Consider the following 24015-nt stretch of genomic DNA (forward strand, 5'->3'; position numbering starts at 1 on the left):
AAGACACTCACTGACAAAAACCGTTATTCTCTCGTAATAAATGATCGAAGCTCCTTGTTTTTTTTACAGAAAGAGAGCAAAGAACATAGTTGACGTTTTTTTGCAATTATGTCATAATTTGGTCAATTCTCTTCTTAGATATATAAGTTTAAATTTCAAAACTGCCGACTACTGGGACATGCTGAACTTAGGCCACTTACCCTATATGGTAATCTTCATAAGCTTTTCATGCGGGTACCCATGTTGAAGTGGAAGAATTTAAAAGGGAAGCATAGTAGCAAATAGGATTAACTTTTCCTTCAGAGAGATCAAATTCCACGGAATCTGAATAGTACTTTTCAAAAGGTTTCCATTGTTTCCCATATTGGAGCGGAGGAATTGTAATGAAAAGCAGTGGGTTATTAGGTGTGTATAGACTGATAGTTCATATTAAATATTCTTTTAGTTTATATAAAAAACATTTTGTGTAGCTTTATTAATGCTAACAGCAGGGCTATGTTAACTGTTGTCAAATGTTACAATTTAATGTTACAATTTAAAATTTATTGAATGTTAAAAAATCATCCTTATTAATTTAGGTTTAAGTTTTAATATAATATAATTCTTTAGACTTTCTTAGAACTTTCCAACAATAAAGAATATTTAATCAAAAACTTCTTTCAAACATTTAAATTTTTTTCTTCGTGTACATCAATGTCTAAGTTTTGATAGTACACTCCACAACAGCTCTCCGCTATTTGTTATAGTTCAATAAGAAATGAAATTTGAAAAACGATTTCTTTAATTTATTTTAAAGTCCTGATGCACATTGTCCAAATGCACATCCAAATTGATAAAATCAAATAAAAATAAAATTAAAAAATACTAATCCAAATTTTTTTCAATAAAGCGTCATTTACGGGATAGCAGCAATTTTTTAATTTACAATTTACAAAAGAATCCTGTATACATTGGTGGTAGCTGCGATCATGCATCGTTCACTGAAGCCACATACACAAGCTAAAAAGATTACGAAAGTCGCTCCACCAGCTCTTCCAGGAGATCCTATTCATACAAATTCAGCATTCCAACAACAAGTCGGACTATATCGTTTAGCAGGAAGTGCACCTAATGCTGCTTGTAAAGTGCAATTGGAGGATGGCATTATAATGAGTAGTATGGTGTCCTCGCCATCGCTCGAGGAAGGCGGCTTCAATTTGCCTCGGGAACCGACAGTAGCATTGCGAATAAAAGGTGAGCTAATTTTGTTCCACTAGCATTCCAATAATTTGTTTTTTTTTTTCTTACAGACGAAATTGGAGAATATTCAACCGCTATGTCATCTTCGGGGTCTTCACAAACAGCCACACCCAATACTACGGGTGCTAAAGGTGTACAGCCTTTGGTTAACACAAATCCCTTAATATCCGGTGTCCCACCAGTATTCTGTGCTACTTTGCGAGAACCGTTAACACACAAAGCGGCCGTTTATTACCACCAGCAGCTGGCTCTGCAAGAGGACCAGGGAATAGATCTAACACAATCGCCGGGTCGAGATTCTCCTGGCTCTTCATCAGGTTCAGCAGGTTCTGGATCGCGCCATTCAACAGCTAGCCTAGATTCAGGTCGAGCATCGTCATATTTGACAGGAGCTTCTGTAGCAGGTTCGACACGTAGTAGTAGTGGAGGGGGAGCACTCTCGTCCCCACGATGTAGCTCATTAAGTTCTTGTTCGATTGGTTCTATGGACCGACAACGTAACGAAGAGTTGATTGTAGATTGGCTAATGGAAATGAAATACGAAGAGTATGCACAACTGTTCATTACGGCTGGTTATGATTTGCCGACAATTGCTCGTATGACTCCGGAGGATTTGACTGCCATTGGTATTAAGAACCCGCATCATCGTGAGCGTATCAAACAGCGAATCGATAAACTGCAAGTTTTGGATAACTTACCACATTTCGTCCCGGTGAGTTAATTCGGTGAATTTGTAAAAAAATGCCGCTTTATAAACGGTGTTTGTCGTAAAATAAACTGATTCAACTATTAATATTCTTAGGGTTCTATCGAAGAATGGCTACAACTACTCCGCTTGGAGGAGTACTTACAGCCTTTATTGGATCAAAATTATAAAACTGTCCGGGAAGTTACTCAAGTTACATGGGAAGATTTAGAAGATATTGGCATTGTTAAGCTCGGACATCAAAAGAAAATTTTGCTTGCAATAAAACGTGTAAAGGATATAATAAGCGGAAAATGGAATCCCGGTGGATCAAACATCTATAACCAACAAGTAATTACATTTTTTTGTTTTTTTTTTTTAATTTTTTTCTGTTTATATATTTGTGTTCATTTCATTAAATAATTTTAGTTCAATTTTATTTTTTTTTTAATATATTTTGTTTTTGTTCATTTATTTAGATTTGTGCCAAACCTTGGCAGCATTTACCACCCACCCCTACTTATTTACCCACCGTCCGTGTTTCATGGGACGATTCTAAAGTTTACGCCAATGCTTCTGCATTGCCATACACACATTCCTGCTTTAGCAATAGTGAAGAGTGTTGCAATGACAATGATATTGTATTAATAAAGGTAATTAAATGTATCTTAGTGTGTTTATTTCGATACACATCAAACATTCGTTTAAAGGAATTAATGCAATATGTCATTGAAGAATATCGTATATCTGAGAATATCGTAAATAAGGCAGGGTAAATCTGGAAGTTTTTAACAACTGTTACTTTTTATATCCTCATTATTCAATGAAAATTATAGACCAAAAAGAATTTGTATAAAACGCATATAGTTTCATTAATTTGTACTTTGCTCGAGCCAGTTTCGTTTATTTGCCCTTTGCTCGAACCACTTCTCACAAAACAAGAACTTTCGTTCAACGCCGAGAAACGGAAGAATGCTTTCAGTATTTTGATATGTATATAGTATTTTGTTTTCCATTTTTATTGCTTACGATAAATGTGAATCTGTTTTTTTATTTATTTAATTTTTTTTTTTTTGGTTTTGATATGTGTATGGTATATTGTATTTTATCTTTAAATTTTTTAACGTCTTCATTAAAAAAGTTTGAATAATAGAAATCCATATGTTTGGTCAGGTTCGTCAACCGCGTGGTAAAAGTCTAGAATCTCTTGAAGACATACATGATAACAGCACTCGAAGCCATTTGACATTCAGTCATTACACAACCACGGATTATGGTCATTTTGCACACCCATCCCAAATTCAGCAACAGCAAGCACTGCAGCAGCATCCACAACATCATTTGCAGCAAGTTTCTTTGGTAGGAGGCGCGGGATCAACGGTAGGTGGCCTTCATCGAATCTTAAGCAATCCAAACACAATGGTAATTAAAATTGCCATATCAATTATTGTGTTAATGTGTATTTTGTATTTAGAATTGGCGCCGTTCTTATGATGACGGTGACATAACACCTACAAATGATGCTGCTACCCGTGAACTCATGTATGAAGACGGCGGTGGTACGTTGCCCCGACAACAGCGTGGTATCCTTCAGCGTGCTGTTTTAAATACCATGCCTCCCCTGGAACATCACCACTATATGAATGCTGCTGCGGCAGAATATGTGTGCAATGCTGCTGGGCTAGTTGGCCCAAGTGCAAATGTTCCAACTGGAAATGTATCATCTGCTAAAGTAATAGAGAGCTCAAATTTAAACAATGTAAGTTGAATGTTGATGAACATGATTTTTAAATCATTTTTTTAAGCTATCGTCTTTCGTTCGTTTATATTTAGCATTATATATCGGGCAGCCCAATGACCGGCAAAAAAATAGCTCCCGAACCTCCAAGACGTCACTGTAGTATGCGCAACTCATGTACAATAAGTCAAGATGCATCGCATTTAAATGCAGTTTCGAACACTGCTGGTCATGGTCTTACGACAAACATGTATTATGGATCTATGGGAGCACCGAACTCAGCATCAAATATTCATTCTCATTCTGCATATTTGCAACAACAAGCATCTCAACCAATTTATGCAAATTATGCAACAATACAGCAAACTACAGCAGAAATTCATTGCGAAAAAACACATGATAATAAGGTAGGTTAATATTTTTTTTATAGTCGGGAACCAACTGTTTTATATAACCGATGTCGCCTTTTCTAGTCCAACTCTAGTATAGACTCAATTGACACAATACCATTTGCGAATGAAAATACTGGCACTATAAAGCAGCGTTTACTAAATAGACAAGAACTTACTGCAAATGCATCCAATACTGTATCACAGCCAACTCCTAGTAGCCACTTGCACTCTTCTTCATCATCATCGTCATCGTCCTCCACAAACACTATAGCTAATATAACCCATTCATTCCACTCTTTGAAATCGTCGTCCTCTCTACATGAGGCATCATTGATAAGAAGTGATAGCATCGGTAGTACAGCCAGTGGAGGCAGTGTTGGCCTTACCCTTCTCCGATCGCCAACTTTGCAGTATGCCCCGAGTCAAGCCGATAGTGTACCGTCGCTTGCAGTAGTGGAAAATTTCAATGCCAACGAAATCAGTGCGGGTAGTCCTGTAGAAGCAAGTGCCATAACAAACTCTAGTGCCTGTGGCAGTGATGCTAAAAATATTTCGTCCTCAACATCAAAAGGTTCGAAAGTTTCTGTGAATGTACTTAACGATATCGGCAATATGTTGGCAAATCTTACTGATGAGTTAGATGCCATGCTGGAGGAAGAGAAACGAGTTGGTCTAAATACCGATAGTGAATAGATGTAATCAAATGGCAATCAAATCCTCTAATATTCAATGAAAGGCAGGTGATTTTCCCATATAATAACCATTTCGCTTGAATATCGGGGTATAAGACATCGTCCGCCACATAAATAATACATTTGTATGTAGCGCTAGATTAGCATTAGGAAAATCGGGAGTCTGGTTTTAACAATTCAATAATCTATTATGGGTGCTATCTCCAATTTGCTAAGGCTCGGCCGAATCAAAAAAAATATATATATACGATAAATTTATAAAATTTAGGTAATAAAACTAAATGGATAAGAGTTGGTATGGATCGTATTAATCCATCCAAGCAATAAAAAAGAAACGTAATTCGGATGTTCCCCTTAATTTAATCTGTTTTCCATGCAATACTTAAAAATTTTCGGAGAAGAAGAAGCGTAGAAATCACAATCTTTACAAATTTTCATCAATTTTTTAATTGACTGGCAACCTGTGTCATTAATCATATTTAAAATATACATTTAGGCATATACTTAAAAGGATATATAAAGTAATAAATAAGCAAATTCCAAAGTCCTCCAAAAAATTAGAATGCCCAGAATCATAAATCGCGACAATATTTTTTTTTAATTTGTAATTTTTAATTTACTAGCCCGTAGGACCATGGATGGTTCCAAAAACTTCTATAAACGACTACTCTATGTTTAATAATAATTTAATATTGCAACATTTTTACTTTCAGTTTATAACTTTTTAAGAAGGACAATGAATAACTTCTTTTTGATATTGAATAGCTAAGACATTTTCAACCCCTTTTTTATTTCCAATATGGCATCATTGTAACAAACTTAATAACAGTCCGCTTATATCCTATTTTATCAATTGAACGTTTGAGATCAAACGATCTATGTATAACAAATGACTATAATTTGATATCCCTTGCTCAGATTATATATATTTTTTTGAAACAGAGCCAGCATTTTCCCAATTGTAACAAGAACTTGTAGTAGCAGTATTCTTATCAAAATTCTTGGGTAAGCTAATATTCGCATTTATATTATCGCCACCACCGTATATACTAACATATTTGTACTTAATATGTCCGATGATGTGTTGAAAATGTTTATTTAAACTCTTATGCATTTGTTCTTATTGCAGAAATTTTGTAAAATGCATATATACTGGGGAAGGCCTTTTCCATTTCGATCTTATTAAATATGAATGTTAACATTAAGAATGAATAAATGAAAACTATTTCCACTTAGTAACAAAAATTAAGCTTTTTAAAAGTATACTTTTTTGTACGTTAAAAAATGCAAAAGCAAAATAAAAATATGTTAACAAAAGCATATTTTGAAAAATAATATGTTTAATAAAACACATGTTATGTGACATAAACGTGTGTTCAGTAACGTAAAAACTAGCATATATATATACATATATAACATTTATACTTGCATTATAAAAATTATAAAGGTCGAAGAGAAATATGACATAATTAAAAATTATTTATATTAGTCCACTAATAGAAGGACATAACTCAAATTTTACATTATTATTTGAAATCCTTATAGCACATTTTCAACACTGTTGAATTTAACTGAACCTACATTAAAAAAATAGTTAAAATGTAGGATAAGGTAGTGTGCCGTGGTATCTTAGAATATTTTGTTTATGTTAAGGACCTACTCAAATTTATAAATTGTGTTGTCTATCCATTCCAAATTTGTTTATTAATGTATATTTTCCGAAATATATTAATAAAAATCACTATAATGAAAACATATGTTTCATTTTGTATGTATTTATTTGTCGTTTTGAAAACGTCTGGCAGAATTTTATGGTACCTCAAAAGAAAAGCAGAGAGATGTGAAAAGATATTTTCTTAGTTGTTATTGTTACCGGGTCTTAAGTTGATTAATATGATGGAGGAGGATTTTGCATATTATTATAGTGTTCAACCTATCGCTTCTCAAAGCTTCGTGACAAATTGTTGTCATGTGTGATAATAATTTAGAGATTGCAGATAATGCCTTCCTTAATTTGATATTTTCCTATAAAATTGTAAACTGCTCCAGAAAATATTGGTAGAGGTATTTATCATGTATATTTTAGATGTGTAGCTAGTAGACGTTGTTTGCTTTCTCGCTTGCGGACGACGTTGATTTGTGCTGCTATATTTATTACAGAACGCTATAAAATCTAGTATGTTTTTAGACTGAACATCCTGTCCGATAATGGTTTAAGTCTTAATTCGAATAAAATTAAGGCAATGTATTTTGGAAGTATACCCGATGGTTTGATATCTGTAAAAGCTTTACAGATGTTGTAAGTAAGATGAACTATGTGAGTGTACTAACTGATATAAATTGGTCGTTCAAGTTGCATTTTAATTTATTATATTCAAGGTTAACATCACTTAAAAAATTTTACATTTGGGAATTGTTCTCTCCGTGTTAACCGTATGCTGATAGCGCCTAATTTATTGCATTTCCCTGAAGTTGTAGTTGTTGGTGTGGTAAATCGTTAGGTTGAAGTCAGCATGTATCATTGTATATTGTAGTTTTTGTACTTTTGTTATTATTTTTTCTTTAATTTTTCACGTTTCTGTATGATATATAAGTTGCAGTTTCCGCCCCGTTGCCATTAAATTATTTATTTTACCCAGTGTTTCCCTTTTATGACAAAATTAACACAATTGCAATTTTTTACTAGTGTTATCAACTATTGTTTTGTCGTCCTTATAAGAAGAACACAAAGATTGTAGTTGTTAATGTATCGACAAAAATGTTCAATATTGGATTTGCCTTGCATTTTGTATGCAGTTTTAGTTTTAAAATATTTGAAACTTGAACGCTTTTGAAAGTTTATCGACAGTTTGTCCAAATTTCTGCAGAATAGCAGCATCGTAACTGCAAACAACAAAAGCTAGTTATTAAATAAACAACAACAAGGGTAGTTAAATGTTACAGAATATGCATAATGGTTTTAAAATTCGCAAATCAATTTTAGATATTTTTCTATAACGTTACCCAAAATTCGACGTAGCGTACATAAATATTCAACTCCAACTTCTCGTCTGTAGTTGGTGAGAAGGCGTTTGATGTGAGAGTTGCGAGATTGTGGAATCAGCTTCCTCTGACCCTGCGTAATTTTACCTGTTCTTTTGATATGTACAAGAAGAGGTGTTTTGAATATTTGTCTGTTCATTGAGTTTCTGGTTGCGGGTTATTTTTTGTTATTTCTTTTTAGTTATTTGCTGGGGGGGGCCATTTTTATGGTTGTTTATTTTCCATGTAGTACATAATTTTATTGTTTTTTTTTTTTTTCTCTTTTTAAGGATTTTTTTTGCTATACTTGCGGTAGTTACATTCGCTGGGTTGGAAACGAGTGATGATTAGCGCTTAAGTGTATTGATGTGTCATGTCTTTTTCCTCTCTACCTTGCTAAACTGTTGTTCAGCTTGGTAGAGGAGTTGTATCTGAGGGTCTAATTACTAAATTGCTACTAAATTTAAATTATTGTTCTTTTTTTTTTTTGTATATATATTACTATTCGTTGATAATTTTTGTTATTTATTTAGTTTTTTTTTTTTAGATTGATTTGGTTATGGGCTGTTTTTATACTGTTATATGATAATATAAGATTTTGGCCATGTTGGCTTATTTATATTGAATTGTATGAAATAAAGGAAATGAAATGAAAACTCCCAACTATAGTAAAATGTTACTACAGGTTCATATCTTAAGATCTACTGACTTATAACATTGTAAAAATTGATAGTTTTAAAAATTATACAATTGTTATATTTTTCAATTCCAAACATTTACATTTTTTGTATCATTCATCTCATCATATCATTCACACAAGAAAATAACCGATTCAATTGTCAAAGTTCTTTTTTTTTCTTTCTTTCTTTTTTAAAATTTTGTACGCCCGACGTATTTGGATAACGACACTGCTCTTTAGAACAATTTCGAATGGCTTCATTTCAACAGTAATACAACGCAGGCAACACAGACAGTCAATTGTTTTTGAAAGTTGAAATCAACCGTTTCCATGAGATTGAATGCACGTTTAAAATAATATTAATTTTTTTTTAAGCGTTGAAAGGAAATTGGATAAATGTGCTTGTAGTCAGCACAGGCAGTCAATTATTTTTGAAAACTTAAATCAGCACGTTTTCCTGGGACTAAATGTATGTTTAAAAAAGTATTACATGTTTTAATCGCTAAAAGTAAATTGGGTAAATGTGTTAGTAGTCAGAACTTTTATTATTCGCTTGTCTTTGTAATTCCAACAATTTAATTACAATTTTGCTTGGCCATTAGATGCTTATAGGAAACTTATGGATGATGATGGAATGTACGTCTTTATAGATAAATTTTATGCCTATACCTTGTTTTTCCATTTGGAAATAATGATTGGATATGTGTATTAGTAGTCAGCACAGACAGTCGATTATTTTTGAAGACTAAAATCAGCACGTTTTCATGAGACGAAATGTGTGTTTAAAAGAGTATTACATGTTTTAATCGCTGAAAGTACATTGGGTAATTGTATTAGTATTTAGTACTTTAATTTTTCGCACATTTTTGAAAATCCAACGTTATAATTACAAATTTGTTTAGCCATTAGAGGTTTTTAGGAAACTTATAGATAATGATGGGATGTACGTCTTTAAAGATAAATTTGATGCCTATATCTTGTTTTTCTCCTTTTTTTATTTGTTATGAAAACGTAGTTAGCTTAATACCATTTTGGTTTTATTAGTAGAGAAAAATAGCAATGATTACCAAGGGTAAGATAGGGAATACCATAGTTTTGGAAAAAGTCTCCGCCCTTTGTCAGTTCCCTTGTTTTTTGTCAGGGGATGTTCTCCCAGAAGTTTTTTAAAAGCAACTCCTATGACAAAAACAGATTAATTTTTATGAACCGCATGATTTGTGGATTTTGAAAAACAATAACTGACTTCCAAATAAGTGCTTAGTACTAAGAGATTTTAATGCCCACCACCGCTAACGGTCAAGTATGGAACTGCCAAAGTAGACTTGCTAAGACGTTTATCCGGCAGATTAATTTTTATGAACCGCATGATTTGTGGATTTTGAAAAACAATAACTGACTTCCAAATAAGTGCTTAGTACTAAGCGATTTCAATGCCCACCACCGCTAGTGGCATTCCGTGCTAAATAATTACCAAGAAGAAAGAAGATTTATTGCACCACAAACTGCACAGCAAATGGGAATGCCCCTACCCGAATAAGTGGAGAGTGTCACAGTTCCTCTGAATTAACCCTAAGGTTAAAGGATGTCTTTACCACAGGTTAGTTGGTGTGATAAATGACTAAAGGTGGCCACCCGTCATTTTTCTTTGGTCAAACCTTTTCCTCATAATTGTCTCTTAATGCAGATCTTCCGGCTTCATAATTTCTGAATGCTACACCTTCCTTTGCCACAGAAAACCTCACTGAACTGAATTCAGAGATTTCACCAAATGACGCTTCTGATATCCCCCTGTTCTTTGTCTAGCAGAAAAGAGTTTCCAAGCCGTCGTCACAGGCGCAGCCGCTTGCTATTGCTGATATTGGAGGTCAACCGGTTTGGTACAGAAGCACAAAAAAAAATAGTACTACAATATCTGAAGTGTGTGGAACGGTAAAATCACACTCGAACCCTGGGAGAATAAACGATAAAAGCTTAGTCTCGTATAACATATCAACCGTAACTAATCGGAAGAAATTCTGAATTTATTTTAACGACAAATTTTCGTATCACATAGAGTGTGATGTGGCGAATTGAAGAGCACCTATACGTTCACCTCACATTGCATTAAAGATCTTCGGCTACTCAGGTTGAGTCTCAACTCGCATTAGGCTATTCTTTCTTTGGAATTATGAATAAGAATTGTATTGCTCTCTCGAAAGAACTTGCAGAGTAAAAATTATGGGGAAAATATGCAGACTAACTTTTTATTTTCATTATTTATATAAAAATAACGATAAAACATGCAACACATAATGAACAAATTTATAAAATTGCAATAATTTGAATCAGATACCTAGAGGGATCTCTCGTTACTATATATTTTAAATATCAACCTTTATGTTTTATGCTTGCATGCAAACGTCGTCTAAATGTTGCGAACGGCTTCCTTTTTTTCCACAGCCTCCAACAATGCTAATGGTACATTCATTGTTTGGTCATCAATCAACACAATATCAAAAGTATTCATGTATTTCTCCAAACTTTCTTCAGCCTGTAAAAATTAAATTTGTCATCTTTGCCTTTCGAATTAAGAAAACTAATAAATCATACGTGGTCGTAAAGAAATCCAATTTTTATAATATGTGAGGAAGCCGGTACACCATTTGCCATGTCAGCGTCTCCAAGAGAATCCCCCATAACAATAATGTGGTCACGGTTATGAACCAAATCGTAGTACTTATGACGGTCAAGAGCAGTTTCGTTCTTGTTGAAACTGTGTATCATAGGTTTTTGAAAACCATCGAGCAAACCGTTTTTGTATTGCAAAAAATTGGAAATTACACTCACGTTGGGATACATTACATTGGCTTGTTTCAAAACTGAAATGACAGAGTTTCCCAAGCCAGCAGAAAATACTAGGACTGGTATGTTTAATCTGTTCAAAGTGTCAAAAAGTTTATGTGAATTATCTCGCAGTGAATCCTTGTATTTGCTGGCTACTGCATCAATTTCACTTTGTTCCAATTTGAAGCCTCTGTAATTTAGAATTACACTTAAATTCTTATAGGATTAAACATTACATTTACACACTTACACCAACAATTCTCCTGTTTTCGTCCACCACTCAATCATGCATTGAACTTTTTCATCCATAGGTAAGTGCGGATCAATTTCAATGGGTCGATACTTATTATGTAGGTTGTTGGACTCCTCAATAAATTTTGTTGGCAAGGATTCACATGCATTCAATATTCCAAAGCTGCTTAGAACTGGAGATCCATCACTTTTACGCTGTTTGGTAATAGTATAGTCAAAATCTGAAACCACCTGCAGTCTATCAGGACCACCCATTACAAATTCATTAAATATTTGTTTCACCCGCTCTGGGTTCTTCATCTTGCAATTATCATTCCAAAGCAGTGCTATGTCTTCTAAACGAATAACATTTTCGACTATATTCCTTTCTTGTTCTTTTGACAATCCCATTATCTTAATGAAAAGACGAGTGGCAAGGATGTTTCGTACTAATTTTGATGTTATTTTGAATTTTTAATAAAGAAATCTATGAATGATGAGATTTCCAGATTACTCAGATGCAGGGCCAAAAGAAGCAATGGATTAAGGCAGAAATGAAAACAAAAACTATCGAAAACGAATATTAGGGGATTAGAAACGCAATTTCGTCGAAAGCACAGCTGACATTTTCATGCGACAGCTGTATTTCGTGTGTATTGAATATATTCCATTTTGTTATAATTAAAACGTTTGTTTACAACGTTCGTTAGGAATAAAATGTTGAGTTTTTAACTGTCGTCTACTCAAGAAAAATTGTCACGAACCAAAGTTGTATTTTACTACGTCAATCATTACGACGTTCAAAATCAGATTACTTGTTGTAAAATTTGCTGACAACAATACCTATTCAATAAAACTTGTATATGTGTGCTTCTGTATGAAAAAAAGTTGGAAAACTTTTAACATATATGAAGGAAAAAAATAATAAAAGTAAACTTTAGAAATTGTTAAAACATATGTTCTAAGGACAAAGTAGAATGAAATTGTTTCGAAGAGAGTTATGGATAAAATAAAACAAAGGCGAGTCGTAAATATTTTGTAACGCGAATTTAATGCAATTTTAGCGTTCTTTAGGACGACGTGTGATTTGATTAAAGCGCCTTGGCTTTAATTGATTTTTAATAAAAGCATTTTCTCAGAAAATTATGTGACTACCTAATAGTTGTATTTGTGTTTTCCTGAATGGTGATTAACATCAAATGTTGCCATTTTTGAAACGCTCAAGTTACATTATAAACTACTAGCTACCGGGTAATCGAATAATTTACTGTCTGGTAACGCTCGAATCACACCATATCATTTTGACAGTTCAAGTTTTTTCTCCACGTGAGAGATAAACAAGTGAGATTCGGGAGCTAAATTGAGTGTATGTGTTAAAATATTAATAATTTGAACTAAATATTTATACTGAAAAATAACAAAATAAAATAGGGTACATTTCTGCAAGGAAATTACATTGGTTTTTGACGAAATAAAACTAATCGCAATGGGTAGACGCAGTACGAGAATGTACGCCGATAACATCCTCTCTCAATTGCTTCTTAAAATTTAGATAGTGAATTGTAACTGTAACGTTGCTGCATAGGTGCATTTTTATCTTAAAAACAAATATTGCTCAATGGATTGCACCTTCGCTATAGTACATACAAACTGATTATTAAAATATTGTATAGTAATGGCCGCATTTACTTGTTAAATCGTATTCAACTACTGTTTTTACAAAATTTAGTTTTAGTAGCTTTAAAATAATTTGTTTCAATTTTATAATTTAAGCTACAATTACTTTGCGTTTACGATAGCCTAACGGGTCAATAATGAGAGAGAAATGAGACACAGCCGACATACTCAGGTTTACTTCAGTGAATTCACGTAATTGGAAAGAAAAAATATTTGTAATCGGAAAAAGTATTTTAAAGGTCTTCTATATGTACGCAAAAACAAGTGCATTGTATAATTTATTGTGAAAGTTTTCTGTGTTATTTTCAACCTAAGAATACTAAATTGTCTGCGTGCGTATAAAGATTTAATTCTCTGTTTCTAGAATGCCTTATTTTGTTGCGTCTTGAAAAGCAAAGAAGGTTAAAGTGCAATCCTTCCGCTTAATTCGTGTATATTTACAGTTAAACATAGAGTCACAATCAAATAAATATTTCTTCACTTTTTTATTACATGCTCCTGTCTTTACTGAACCTGCACAAATTTGAAAACGACAAAAAAACACTTCCTCCCAATCAGGTAAGTTATTGGAATTTCTTTAATATGCTTGTTTAGAAAGATGCAGACATAGAAACTTTGGACCCCCGATCATGTTACCCAACCATTCTTCTTAAATTTTGTTTTCGATTGAGGCAATTTTTTAATTTAGTATTAATGGCACATAGAGGCTTCAAGCGGATTTATTATATATTTACACATGAATACTTATGTCGTTCTCTTTAAGTGATGTGCAAGGCGTTATTGTACAATCATTACATACATAAATATATCTGTAGTGTTACACAAATTGTTCATAAAAATACCGAATATTGAAAAGTATCGTTAAATCCAGATATAGAAAAACGTGGATCTGCAACAGAAGGTAGATCCCATTAGGTGCTATAAACATCAAATTTAAAACAATTCTGTTGAGAAATATTGCTGAAACCAGCATAATACTGAATACCGTTATATGGTAGTGTTGAATGCGTGGGCCTATATAGAAAATGTATTTCCACAGGACTTAGAAAGTGTTGCAAACTCGAAATATGGAACATTAAAAAATTCTCTTGGAAAAAGTGAATATAATCATCAAAATATCGAATGTTAGGGAATACCATTATATGGGGGCTATAGAAAAACTTTTACTGATATAGCCCATATTAGAACTGAATCTTTCTGCGGGCAAAATACAGCTGTATGAAAAATACGCAAGTCTTGTGGATCCCAGCCCGATTTAAACAGAATGATGGGTGAACTTTTTGTATTAACTTAGAATTTTACGATGGTCAAAATAATTTTTTTTCTAAAATGGTTATTTCGTTGAGCTACAGCCGGAATGCAAACTTAATATACCCCTAAAAATATGGTGCGAGCATAAATCCGCACGCTCAGTAATCTATATTAAATAAAAGCATTTCCACAACATCTTGCATCAAATCAAAATTCATAAAATACGCTAGTTTATGGAAATTTCATTTAACATTTTCAAAGAACGAACTATTGTACATTGTGTAAAGCTTAGAAATGTAACACTGCAGTTCCGTAGTCAATAGATCACATTAAAAATTAAACTAACAATAAAACTTAAAACAAAATATAATGTTTGTTGTATACGGCAAAATTAATTTATCGGTAAAATTGTGTGTTCTCATGCCAATTATACCTATTTAGATATACGTATGTATGTACCCGTTTCTCTCTTGAACTTATGTCACTAAGCAAGGCATTTTATTTAAATTCGAATGTCTTGCAGCATACATATTTATAGCATGAAAATTAACCTTCACGACATCTCGATGTTTGTAAAACTATTGTACCATGTTGAACTGACAGACTGCTTTCTTGAAAAATAATTTTAAATGCATAAAAACAATTGGCAAAAAATGAAACTTCATCGCCGAATGCAATACAATTATGTTTTCAATTTCTATATAATCGCAGATGCAATGCAAATAATAATCAGTATTAGCTTAATATACAGGATGTTCAGATGTATATTATTTGTGAAACTCTTAAAGGTGATATCTTCATGGATAATTAGATGACCTCAACATTATTATTCGAAGCGGTTAAATAAAGGCAAATTAATATATTCTAATGTTTTCAATGGTAATCTAAAAAATACACCATCCTATTAGGTGTTCGTTTGTGCATTAGTAATTTATGCCACTTAAACAAATCAAGTATGTTGGCATGATAGTATAGTTCCCCCATGTATATCAGTACGCGTATACGTTCTATATTTGACGTTTTCAATATGAAAGAAGTATAATAATAATTCGCGGAGCAATAACCAAATATTTTTGTCACAATTTACGCTGTAAATAGCCTCAATTTTGATTTTTTTACTCGTCCATATCACGCGACAATACTTGTATTTTTTCCGGTCATGTCTTTCGAGTACAAATAAAATTCCACATCTATCAATTTGCTTTATTATTACATATTTCAGATCACTGTCATTGTCATCTGTAAAAATTAGTTTATATTAATCTTTTTGGTCCACGATTGGTTATTTATTTGATTAATTTCTACATTTAAATTGATTTCCGTCATCATTAAATGGATATTATCGCTATAATTCATTTCATATGTCAGTGTGACTGTGTGTCTGATAAGTTTGTCTTCTTGTACATTATAGATATAATTGATGTTGGAACTCAACCTGCATATGGAAAGAGAGTGCATACATATATTCAATCATTAACTAAATCTAAATCATAATCCATTCAAAATCTATATACACCAGATTATACTGCAGCTAACTCAAGACAAGGATAAAGCGGTTAAGGAGATACCTGAATACTATTTGCATTAATAAATTTTAGAAAATATAGCTATTAGCTCCGTAAAGTAGAAACAATCGTAATAGTCCTGCATTAAGGAATATTTGAGAGCAAATAAAGATGTTCATCGAAGATGATGCACAGTAAGTATCCATATCATTCTCTACATCATAATAAAGTAATTTCGAAAGACAAAAAAGCAACATAAACGTTGTATTCTCCAATAAAATTCCACCTAATCAGTTTCTTTATACATACCAATCTACCTATATGACGTGTCAACTTCGTACAACATTTCCGTGGGTTTTACTCCTTGGCTGATAAATTTAGTGCATTATAAATGGATTAGTAATCTTTTAATAAATATAAATAGATATAAATCTTAGTCGATTTTTAAAGTAAATTTGCACATAAATAATAACATTTTATTAGAACTACAGAAGAAGAATGCCACCGGTACACTTTATTAATCTATAATCCATTTTATGTTTGTTGCTGTCTGCTTTTACCACTTCAATATGTGTTTGTCTTTATTGTTTTTTTATAGAACTTCACATTCATTACTCTCTGTGCATTCAATTATTCATTAATTTGAATAAACGTGGTCCATTCGATAATGTCAGAATTAATAAGACTAAAATTAAAATGACACACAAATATATACATTTTAAGTTTTTCCTGTACTAACTATACATCTTTTTTACTTTTAGCATGGAAAGTTTCTGGATACAGAGTGCTATTGGGGCCATTAAGGCCTTTGCATTTGTTTGTGATATAATCACATTACCAGTTTATTTGGTCTTACAAAGGCCATGGAAACGTAGACAAGAAGCGAAACGAGTTAAGGTTAGTAAAATATAAAAATAAAACACTAAAAATAAAAACTCCTCACGACAGTTAAATATAAAAATTCAACCGACCAAAAAATTGCTTTCAAATTTATCTGTTAGAATTTTTGTAAATTTTATCGCATTATGAGATTTGATGACGTCGCACAAATGAAAGGACCACACTGTCTTATCCATTTTTAGTCGATTTAATAAATGAAAGTAAGAGCACATCAGTACATAGCACACAAAGAACAAGTTAAATAGCAGTAAGTTCGGCCGGGCCGAACTTTGAATACCCTCCACCATTTGGAACGAATTTGGAAATTTTTAAAAAATAAAACCTTTAAACAATTCTGTTAAAATATTAAAAATACCGAATATAGCCGTTATATTGGGGTCTATACATCGTGGACCTACATAGGCATTGTTTGTCATAAGCCATTACCATATTAAAAATCGAAACTTGAAATAAACGGTGAAGAATGTAGCTAAAATCATCAAAATATCGTATATAGGGAGGTACCGTTATATCGGAGCTGTGCGAAGACCTGGACCAGCATGGACAATTTTCTGTCATAGGCTGTAGCATCCATTACGAACTTCTAATACGGCATCTCAAACAATTTCGGTGGGTATTGTATCTAAATTCGTCAAAATACCGAATATAGGGAGGTACTGATATATGGGGCCTATACGACCTGGACCTGCATAGAAAATTTTCTATCACAGACTGTTGTTCCCATTACGAACACTAAATACGTAATTTGAAACAATTCCGGTGAATAATGGCCCTAAAATCATCAAAATACCGAATATTGGGAGAAACCGTTATATGGGGGCTATACGAAGACGTAGACCTGCACAGACAATTTTCTGTCTTGGGGGCTGTAGTATCCATTACGAACTTATACCAAACCGTTATATGGGGGCTATACGAAGACGTAGACCTGCACAGACAATTTTCTATCTTGGGGGCTGTAGTACCCATTACGAACTTATACCAAATTTGAAACAATTCCGGTGAATAATGTCGCTACAATCGTCAAAATACCGAATATAGAGAGGTACCGTTATATGGGGGCTATACGAAGACGTGGACCTGCACAGACAATTTTCTGTCTTATACTGTAGTATCCCTTTCGAACTTCAAATACCAAATTTGAAAAAATTCAAGTGAATAATGCCGCTAAAATCTTCAAAATACCGAATATCGGGAGGTACCGTTATATGGGGGCTATACGAAGACGTGGACCTACATGTGGCCCATTTACGAACTTAACCTGCCTACTGGAAAAATAAACACGTGTGGAAAATTTTAGCCTTCATCTTAATTCGTTCGAAAGATAGCGTGATTACAAAAGACAGACGGGCAGGCAGAGAGACGGATATAGCTAAGTCGAATTAGAATTTTACGCTGATCAAGAATTTTTTCAACCAAAAATAAAGTCAAATACAATACCACACGAAGAGTAAAGCTTTAAAAAACTTATGATTTGAGAAATTCTCATTTGTTGGGATTCAAAATTTAAAATTGTTATGTAAATTGCAGTGATGATACGAGAAAGGGCCAATTGAAATAAAATCTGTCACAAACTTTTGGAGCAATTAAAAAAAAACTTAATACACTAGTCCTGACTTAAACTAGACGAGTTTACTCGCAATTTTTATCGTTCTCTTTTGAACTTGTCTTCTGCATTTATATAAGATAATTATTTACAGCAATGAAAATGCGATTTCTGTAATTTTTTTTTATTTTTGTATAAAAAAAAACAAAAGAGGAATTGCCTGTACGATATCGGGTAACAATTCTTACCATATATTATACTAGCTGTATTTTTTCATTTGTTCAAAAGTCTAGTATATAAGAGGATATTAGAGAAAAATTTCGACATGTTTTTAAATGAGAGTTGCTGGATTTTGAATAAATGTTATTTTCAAATTTGAAATTATCTGCAATATTAGTTACTGCTTTATATCAATAAAAATTAATCATTTACAAAATTTTGAAACTTTTCGTCAAGAAATTATTTTGCAGACCCTAAACTCGAAATGTCTCATTTCAGTAAGAAACCGGAATATTTTTTAGAAATAATTTCTAAGAAGAACTCTACCTTTACGTACAGTCTTTAAATGGGAAGCGTCAGTAAAAGCAAGTGGATCTGTTACTACTTGCAGCATGTACTGTGACTTATTCGCTATAGTCCATATTCGAAACTTTCAGCAGGCGAAATAAACATGTGTACGTTTTGGCTGTTAAATATGTTCATACTAACTGTGTCTTACCAGAAATACAAAAAGGCTAAATGGGCAGAATTATAATATGCATTTTATATGTAAAAAGTATTCAATGATAGAAGGAATTAAAATAATAACAAAATAAATTGAAATATCGAATTGGGGTTGCAAAGCACCCCGGGCTCAGCTTGTAAAATTTAAAATAACTTCACTTTGCCACAGATCAAGTCGAATTTGTTTCTTTCAAATGCTGAAGTTTTCGTCTTATTTTAAAATTTCTATCTGTCAATTGAATTCATCGTGATTTTGTACTTATAATTTTAGGCAAAAATTGTGTCTAATGACGAAACCGCATTAAGTTATCGGACAATTGAACCTCCACGTGATGTTCACATTAAAATGTTGCAGGACAACATAGACACGCTTGAAAAGGTTTTCAATTACGTTGCTAAAACACATTCATCGAAGCGGTGTCTGGGAACTCGTCAAATTTTAAGTGAAGAAGATGAAGTCCAACCCAACGGCAGAGTTTTTAAAAAATACAAAATGGGTGAATACAAATGGAAAAACTTTATCGAATCTGAACGGTTAGCTGCCGCATTCGGACGTGGTTTACGCGAATGTGGCCAAGAACCCCGAAGGAATATCGTAATATTTGCCGAAACTCGTGCTGAATGGATGATTGCTGCTCACGGCTGCTTCAAGCAATCCATGTCAATTGTTACTGTTTATGCAACACTGGGCGACGAAGGCGTGGCTCACTGCATAAGCGAAACTGAAGTAACAACCGTTATTACATCCCATGATTTACTGCCTAAATTCAAGTTGCTTTTGGATAAATGTCCAAACGTTAATACAATTATATACATGGAAGATCAGTTGCACAAAACTGACACATCAGGATTCAAAGAAGGCGTTAAAATTATTCCATTTTCACAAGTAACACGTCTTGGCCAAGATAGCAAATTCGGTAAGTCAACAATAGTACCTCAATCAACGAATATACTAAACAATACTATTCTAGAAAGCGTTCCTCCTAAGGGCGATGACATTGCCATCATCATGTATACTTCTGGCTCAACAGGCACACCAAAGGGAGTCTTATTGTCCCATAAAAACTGCATTGCAACAATGAAAGGTTTTTGTGACGTTGTTCCAATCTATCCCGACGATGTTTTAATAGGGTAAGCTTTATTTAAATCCTTCTATATATTTAAAAATTGTTGATGCACAGTATTTCGACCGATAGACTGTATTATAAAATTTAATATGAAAATAATGATTTTTGTAGATTTCTTCCTCTTGCCCATGTTTTTGAATTGGTAGCCGAAAGTGTTTGTTTAATGACAGGCGTGCCAATTGGATATTCCACGCCATTGACTTTGATAGATACTAGCAGTAAAATTATGAGAGGCTCCAAAGGAGATGCCACCGTCTTAAAACCAACTTGTATGACCACTGTCCCAGTAAGTAAATACACATTATTATTAGCTTTTTCTTAACAGCATTCTACCTTTTAGCTTATATTAGATCGTATTTCAAAAGGCATAAACGATAAGGTGAACTCCGGTTCCGCCTTTAAAAAAGCTTTGTTCCAGTTTCTTTACCAATACAAAGTGAAATGGACTCAGAAAGGTTACCAGACTCCTTTGATTGATAGGTAGCTAAACTTTAATTTTATTAAAAAAGTGATTCGTATTTATTATAAAATATTCTAGGTTGGTTTTTAAAAAAGTTGCCAAACTTATGGGCGGACGCGTTCGAATTATGATGTCAGGCGGTGCACCACTTTCACCCGATACACACGAGCAGATAAAAACTTGTTTGTGCGTTGATTTAATTCAAGGTTACGGCTTAACTGAAACCACATCGGGAGCAACGGTTATGGATTGTAATACAAGTTTTGAAACTTGCTTTCATTTAATAAAATCGCTCACCTTTTGTTTTTTATAGATCGCGATATGCAGTATGGTCGTGTTGGCGCCCCATTAACAGTTTGTGATATACGCTTAGTCAATTGGGAAGAAGGAGGGTACCGAGTCACAAATAAACCCAATCCCCAAGTATGTGTATCCAATGAAATTTATTACAAGAAAAATCAACTCTTCCTCTTTTTAGGGAGAAGTTCTTGTTGGGGGTGAATGTGTTTCCATGGGTTATTATAAGCTACCAAACAAAACAGCCGAAGAGTTCTTTGAAGAAGATGGAAAACGCTGGTTCAAAACCGGAGATATTGGTGAAATGCATCCAGATGGCGTACTTAAAATTATTGGTAAAGCCAGTTAAAATTTATGATTTTGCTTGAGAAATTAAGTTTTTTTTTTCCGTTTCAGATCGCAAAAAGGACTTGGTCAAGCTGCAAGCTGGTGAATACGTTTCCCTTGGAAAAGTAGAATCGGAGCTTAAGACATGTCCACTGGTTGAAAATATTTGCGTATATGGTGATCCTACCAAGCAGTTTACTGTTGCTCTAGTTGTACCCAATCAGAAGCACTTGGAAGAGTTATCTCTTCGTCATGGTCTTGAAGGCAAAACATTTGAAGAGCTTTGCTCGAGTTCAGAAATTGAAAAGGCAGTTATTAAAGAAATCGCTGAACATGCTCGCAAATGTATGTACGAAATACAAATAATAATGGATCCTGCGTTAACTATCGCCTTTTCAATTTTTAGGTAAACTTCAAAAGTTCGAAGTCCCCGCTGCCATTACACTCTGCAAGGAAGTCTGGTCACCAGACATGGGGCTTGTAACTGCTGCTTTTAAACTGAAGCGCAAAGACATTCAAGACAAATATCAGCACGACATCAATCGCATGTATGCCTCATGAAATTGACTAAACAACTAGGTGCAGTTTTAGCCGGTAACAAGTATGCACTACACGAAAAGTTTATTCGTGTACTGTCTTTAATTTTTCATACATCACGATCTAATATGGATCAAAACAATTTCTCATTGAATGAAAATTTTAGTACAGCAATATTAGGAACACAAAATTATTTATTAATCTATACAAATACCAATAATACTACCATTTCAAATTGTACACGCATGTTCTAAATTTCATACCGAAACTACACTTCCTTATTACGCTTTGAACTTAAATATAAAAAGTTAATGGTAAAAATAGAACAATGAAAAAAAATTATTATTTTATGTAAAGTTTCAAACACACAGAAGGTCTTATGAATTCATTTTAGTTCTTCTTTCATAGCTATAATCACTCTTAAACAATTGTTTTCTGCTTAACATGAAAACATAGTGCGAATTAACACAGCGCAACTTGGATAACGTGAAAGACATATTTTTGAAATTGTTTAAATTACTTCAAGTTTGTTTAAGTGAATGCTGAATTACTAAATTAATTAGTATTGGGCACATTTTCTTTATTAATTTATATTTGTAAATTTATTATCAAATGCATTAACCACCTATTTCATAACAAAAATTTAGTCTGTCTGTGTACAGTGCGTATTGTTGAAATTATAAGCAACTTTTTTGGATTAAACGCTTGTAATAATTATGCGGTTCACATTTTTAATATTGTCTTAAGAAACATATTTTAATACAGAAATTTGATATTTGAACCTTATAAGCTTTGTGTTTTTAAAGTAAGTGTAGTTTTCAAAAACCAGGAAATGGAGTTTTAACGGAACTCGCAATCGTCTGCATTCTAACATATAAATTGTATTTTTTTTTGTACGCATATTTGTTACAATTCTAATACCATTCGGGAATATATACTTTTTAACACATCTTCTCAAACATAATTTATTAGAAGGCATTAAAATTACACAATCCACCAAACAGTATAGACGTCGAGTAAGTTTTTGTTAAGAATAAGGGGTAAAAAGATTATACTTTGGATATTAGTTTACAGTTCCAATTTGTTATTAAAATAATTGTATTTAATATAGTGAACTTAATTTTAAGGTTAGTGCTAAAACTATTTGATGGTATTTTGTTTTGAAAGAGACTTAAGAGAAAGCCAGTAATAGCAAAAACATATGCAGATTAATATAAATGGTATAAATAAAAACATAAATAAACAATTTGTCTTCACATTTCCCCTTAATTATAATTAAAAAAAAGACAAATACAATATATATTTGCGTTGTTGTGGAACAATGTATAGCAAAGTTACAATTTTTAGGTCACATGTAGAATTTTAATCCTACACAATATTAATGTATACTATTGAAATACATTATATGTGTTTTGTAAAGGGAGTCGTCACAAAATTTGACAATGATTTTCAGTATCCATACAACGCAGCATCAAGAAACGGGGCAAAATATTTCACGGAGCTTACAAAAAGTGACTAACGTACGGCAAACTATTCGTTTTTTAAATGAGTATATATTGAAAATATTGAATAAAACTCGAAGAATTTTAAAAAATAAAAAAAATTAATTTAATGTATATTTAAACGTAAAAAGGCATTCCAAATATAACTTTCCATGTATTTTGAAAGTGATCAAACTGCGTGTGTTTTTGAGGCAAGGCATGCGGATAAGGAAGATAGAATTAAATTCCTTGATTGGGTTTCCTCACCATCGATGAATCCATTTTCTTGTTTTCCTTAAGAACTCGTGTTTCAATCGTTGGCATTTGTTTTGCCCTAGAATTTGCATGCGTTTTTGATGCAGGAAATGCAGAAAGAATTTCAATAAGGCTACGATCTTAGAACGGCTTCTTTCTTGCATACCAATCAGTACTTTTATTTTATGTATACTCACGCCATCTCGAAGCATAAAATATTTTATTGGAATTACGTCTTCAACATAGATTCTTGTATTAAGATAGTGCTAATCGATGCTCAAAATGATTGAAAACAGAAATCATATGCAGAAGGCAATATTTGTTAAATGCGTTTGGATATGAAAAATATTATTAAATTCCACGCTTGTTTTTAGTCACGATCGAAACCGTACTGTGTTTTTCCAGGAGATATTTCTTGGTCTCTACAAA

General features: G+C 32.9%; 3 protein-coding genes across 17 annotated transcripts; 2 read left to right on the forward strand and 1 right to left on the reverse strand.

The window, feature by feature from the left end:
* The first annotated feature begins 734 nt into the window (after positions 1–734).
* LOC131802889 (uncharacterized) lies at positions 735–6503 on the forward strand. 5 transcript variants are annotated; one of them, XM_059123617.1, is made up of 9 exons: positions 763–1233; positions 1290–1951; positions 2042–2275; positions 2404–2577; positions 3098–3346; positions 3399–3683; positions 3758–4069; positions 4136–4790; positions 5876–6503. In XM_059123617.1, exons 1-8 carry the CDS (start codon positions 969–971, stop codon positions 4745–4747), a joined length of 2793 nt encoding a protein of 930 aa, XP_058979600.1. In that variant the 5' UTR covers positions 763–968; the 3' UTR covers positions 4748–4790; positions 5876–6503. The 5 variants fall into 5 exon arrangements, with proteins under 5 accessions (XP_058979603.1, XP_058979602.1, XP_058979600.1 ...); XM_059123620.1 differs by lacking the exon at positions 4136–4790 and having other exon boundaries at positions 735–1233; XM_059123616.1 differs by having other exon boundaries at positions 765–1233; positions 4136–6503.
* A 4158-nt stretch (positions 6504–10661) lies between these two features.
* LOC101888185 (7-methylguanosine phosphate-specific 5'-nucleotidase) lies at positions 10662–12126 on the reverse strand. The gene is made up of 3 exons (XM_005182001.4): positions 11520–12126; positions 11036–11459; positions 10662–10976 (listed from the first exon to the last, which is right to left on the reverse strand). Exons 1-3 carry the CDS (start codon positions 11909–11911, stop codon positions 10851–10853), a joined length of 942 nt encoding a protein of 313 aa, XP_005182058.1. The 5' UTR covers positions 11912–12126; the 3' UTR covers positions 10662–10850.
* A 613-nt stretch (positions 12127–12739) lies between these two features.
* LOC101888355 (fatty acid CoA ligase Acsl3) lies at positions 12740–23096 on the forward strand. 11 transcript variants are annotated; one of them, XM_059123622.1, is made up of 12 exons: positions 12740–12866; positions 15840–16127; positions 16695–16830; positions 19374–20019; positions 20074–20233; positions 20341–20515; positions 20570–20709; positions 20768–20940; positions 21003–21112; positions 21168–21321; positions 21383–21658; positions 21720–23096. In XM_059123622.1, exons 2-12 carry the CDS (start codon positions 16105–16107, stop codon positions 21872–21874), a joined length of 2148 nt encoding a protein of 715 aa, XP_058979605.1. In that variant the 5' UTR covers positions 12740–12866; positions 15840–16104; the 3' UTR covers positions 21875–23096. The 11 variants fall into 11 exon arrangements, with proteins under 11 accessions (XP_058979605.1, XP_058979610.1, XP_058979609.1 ...); XM_059123626.1 differs by having other exon boundaries at positions 12850–12866; positions 15948–16127; XM_059123624.1 differs by lacking the exon at positions 12740–12866 and adding an exon at positions 13368–13509.
* Positions 23097–24015: the final 919 nt, after the last annotated feature.

The sequence above is a fragment of the Musca domestica genome, unplaced genomic scaffold, assembly GCF_030504385.1.
Source record: "Musca domestica strain aabys unplaced genomic scaffold, Musca_domestica.polishedcontigs.V.1.1 25, whole genome shotgun sequence".
Taxonomy (NCBI): Eukaryota; Metazoa; Arthropoda; class Insecta; order Diptera; family Muscidae; genus Musca; species Musca domestica.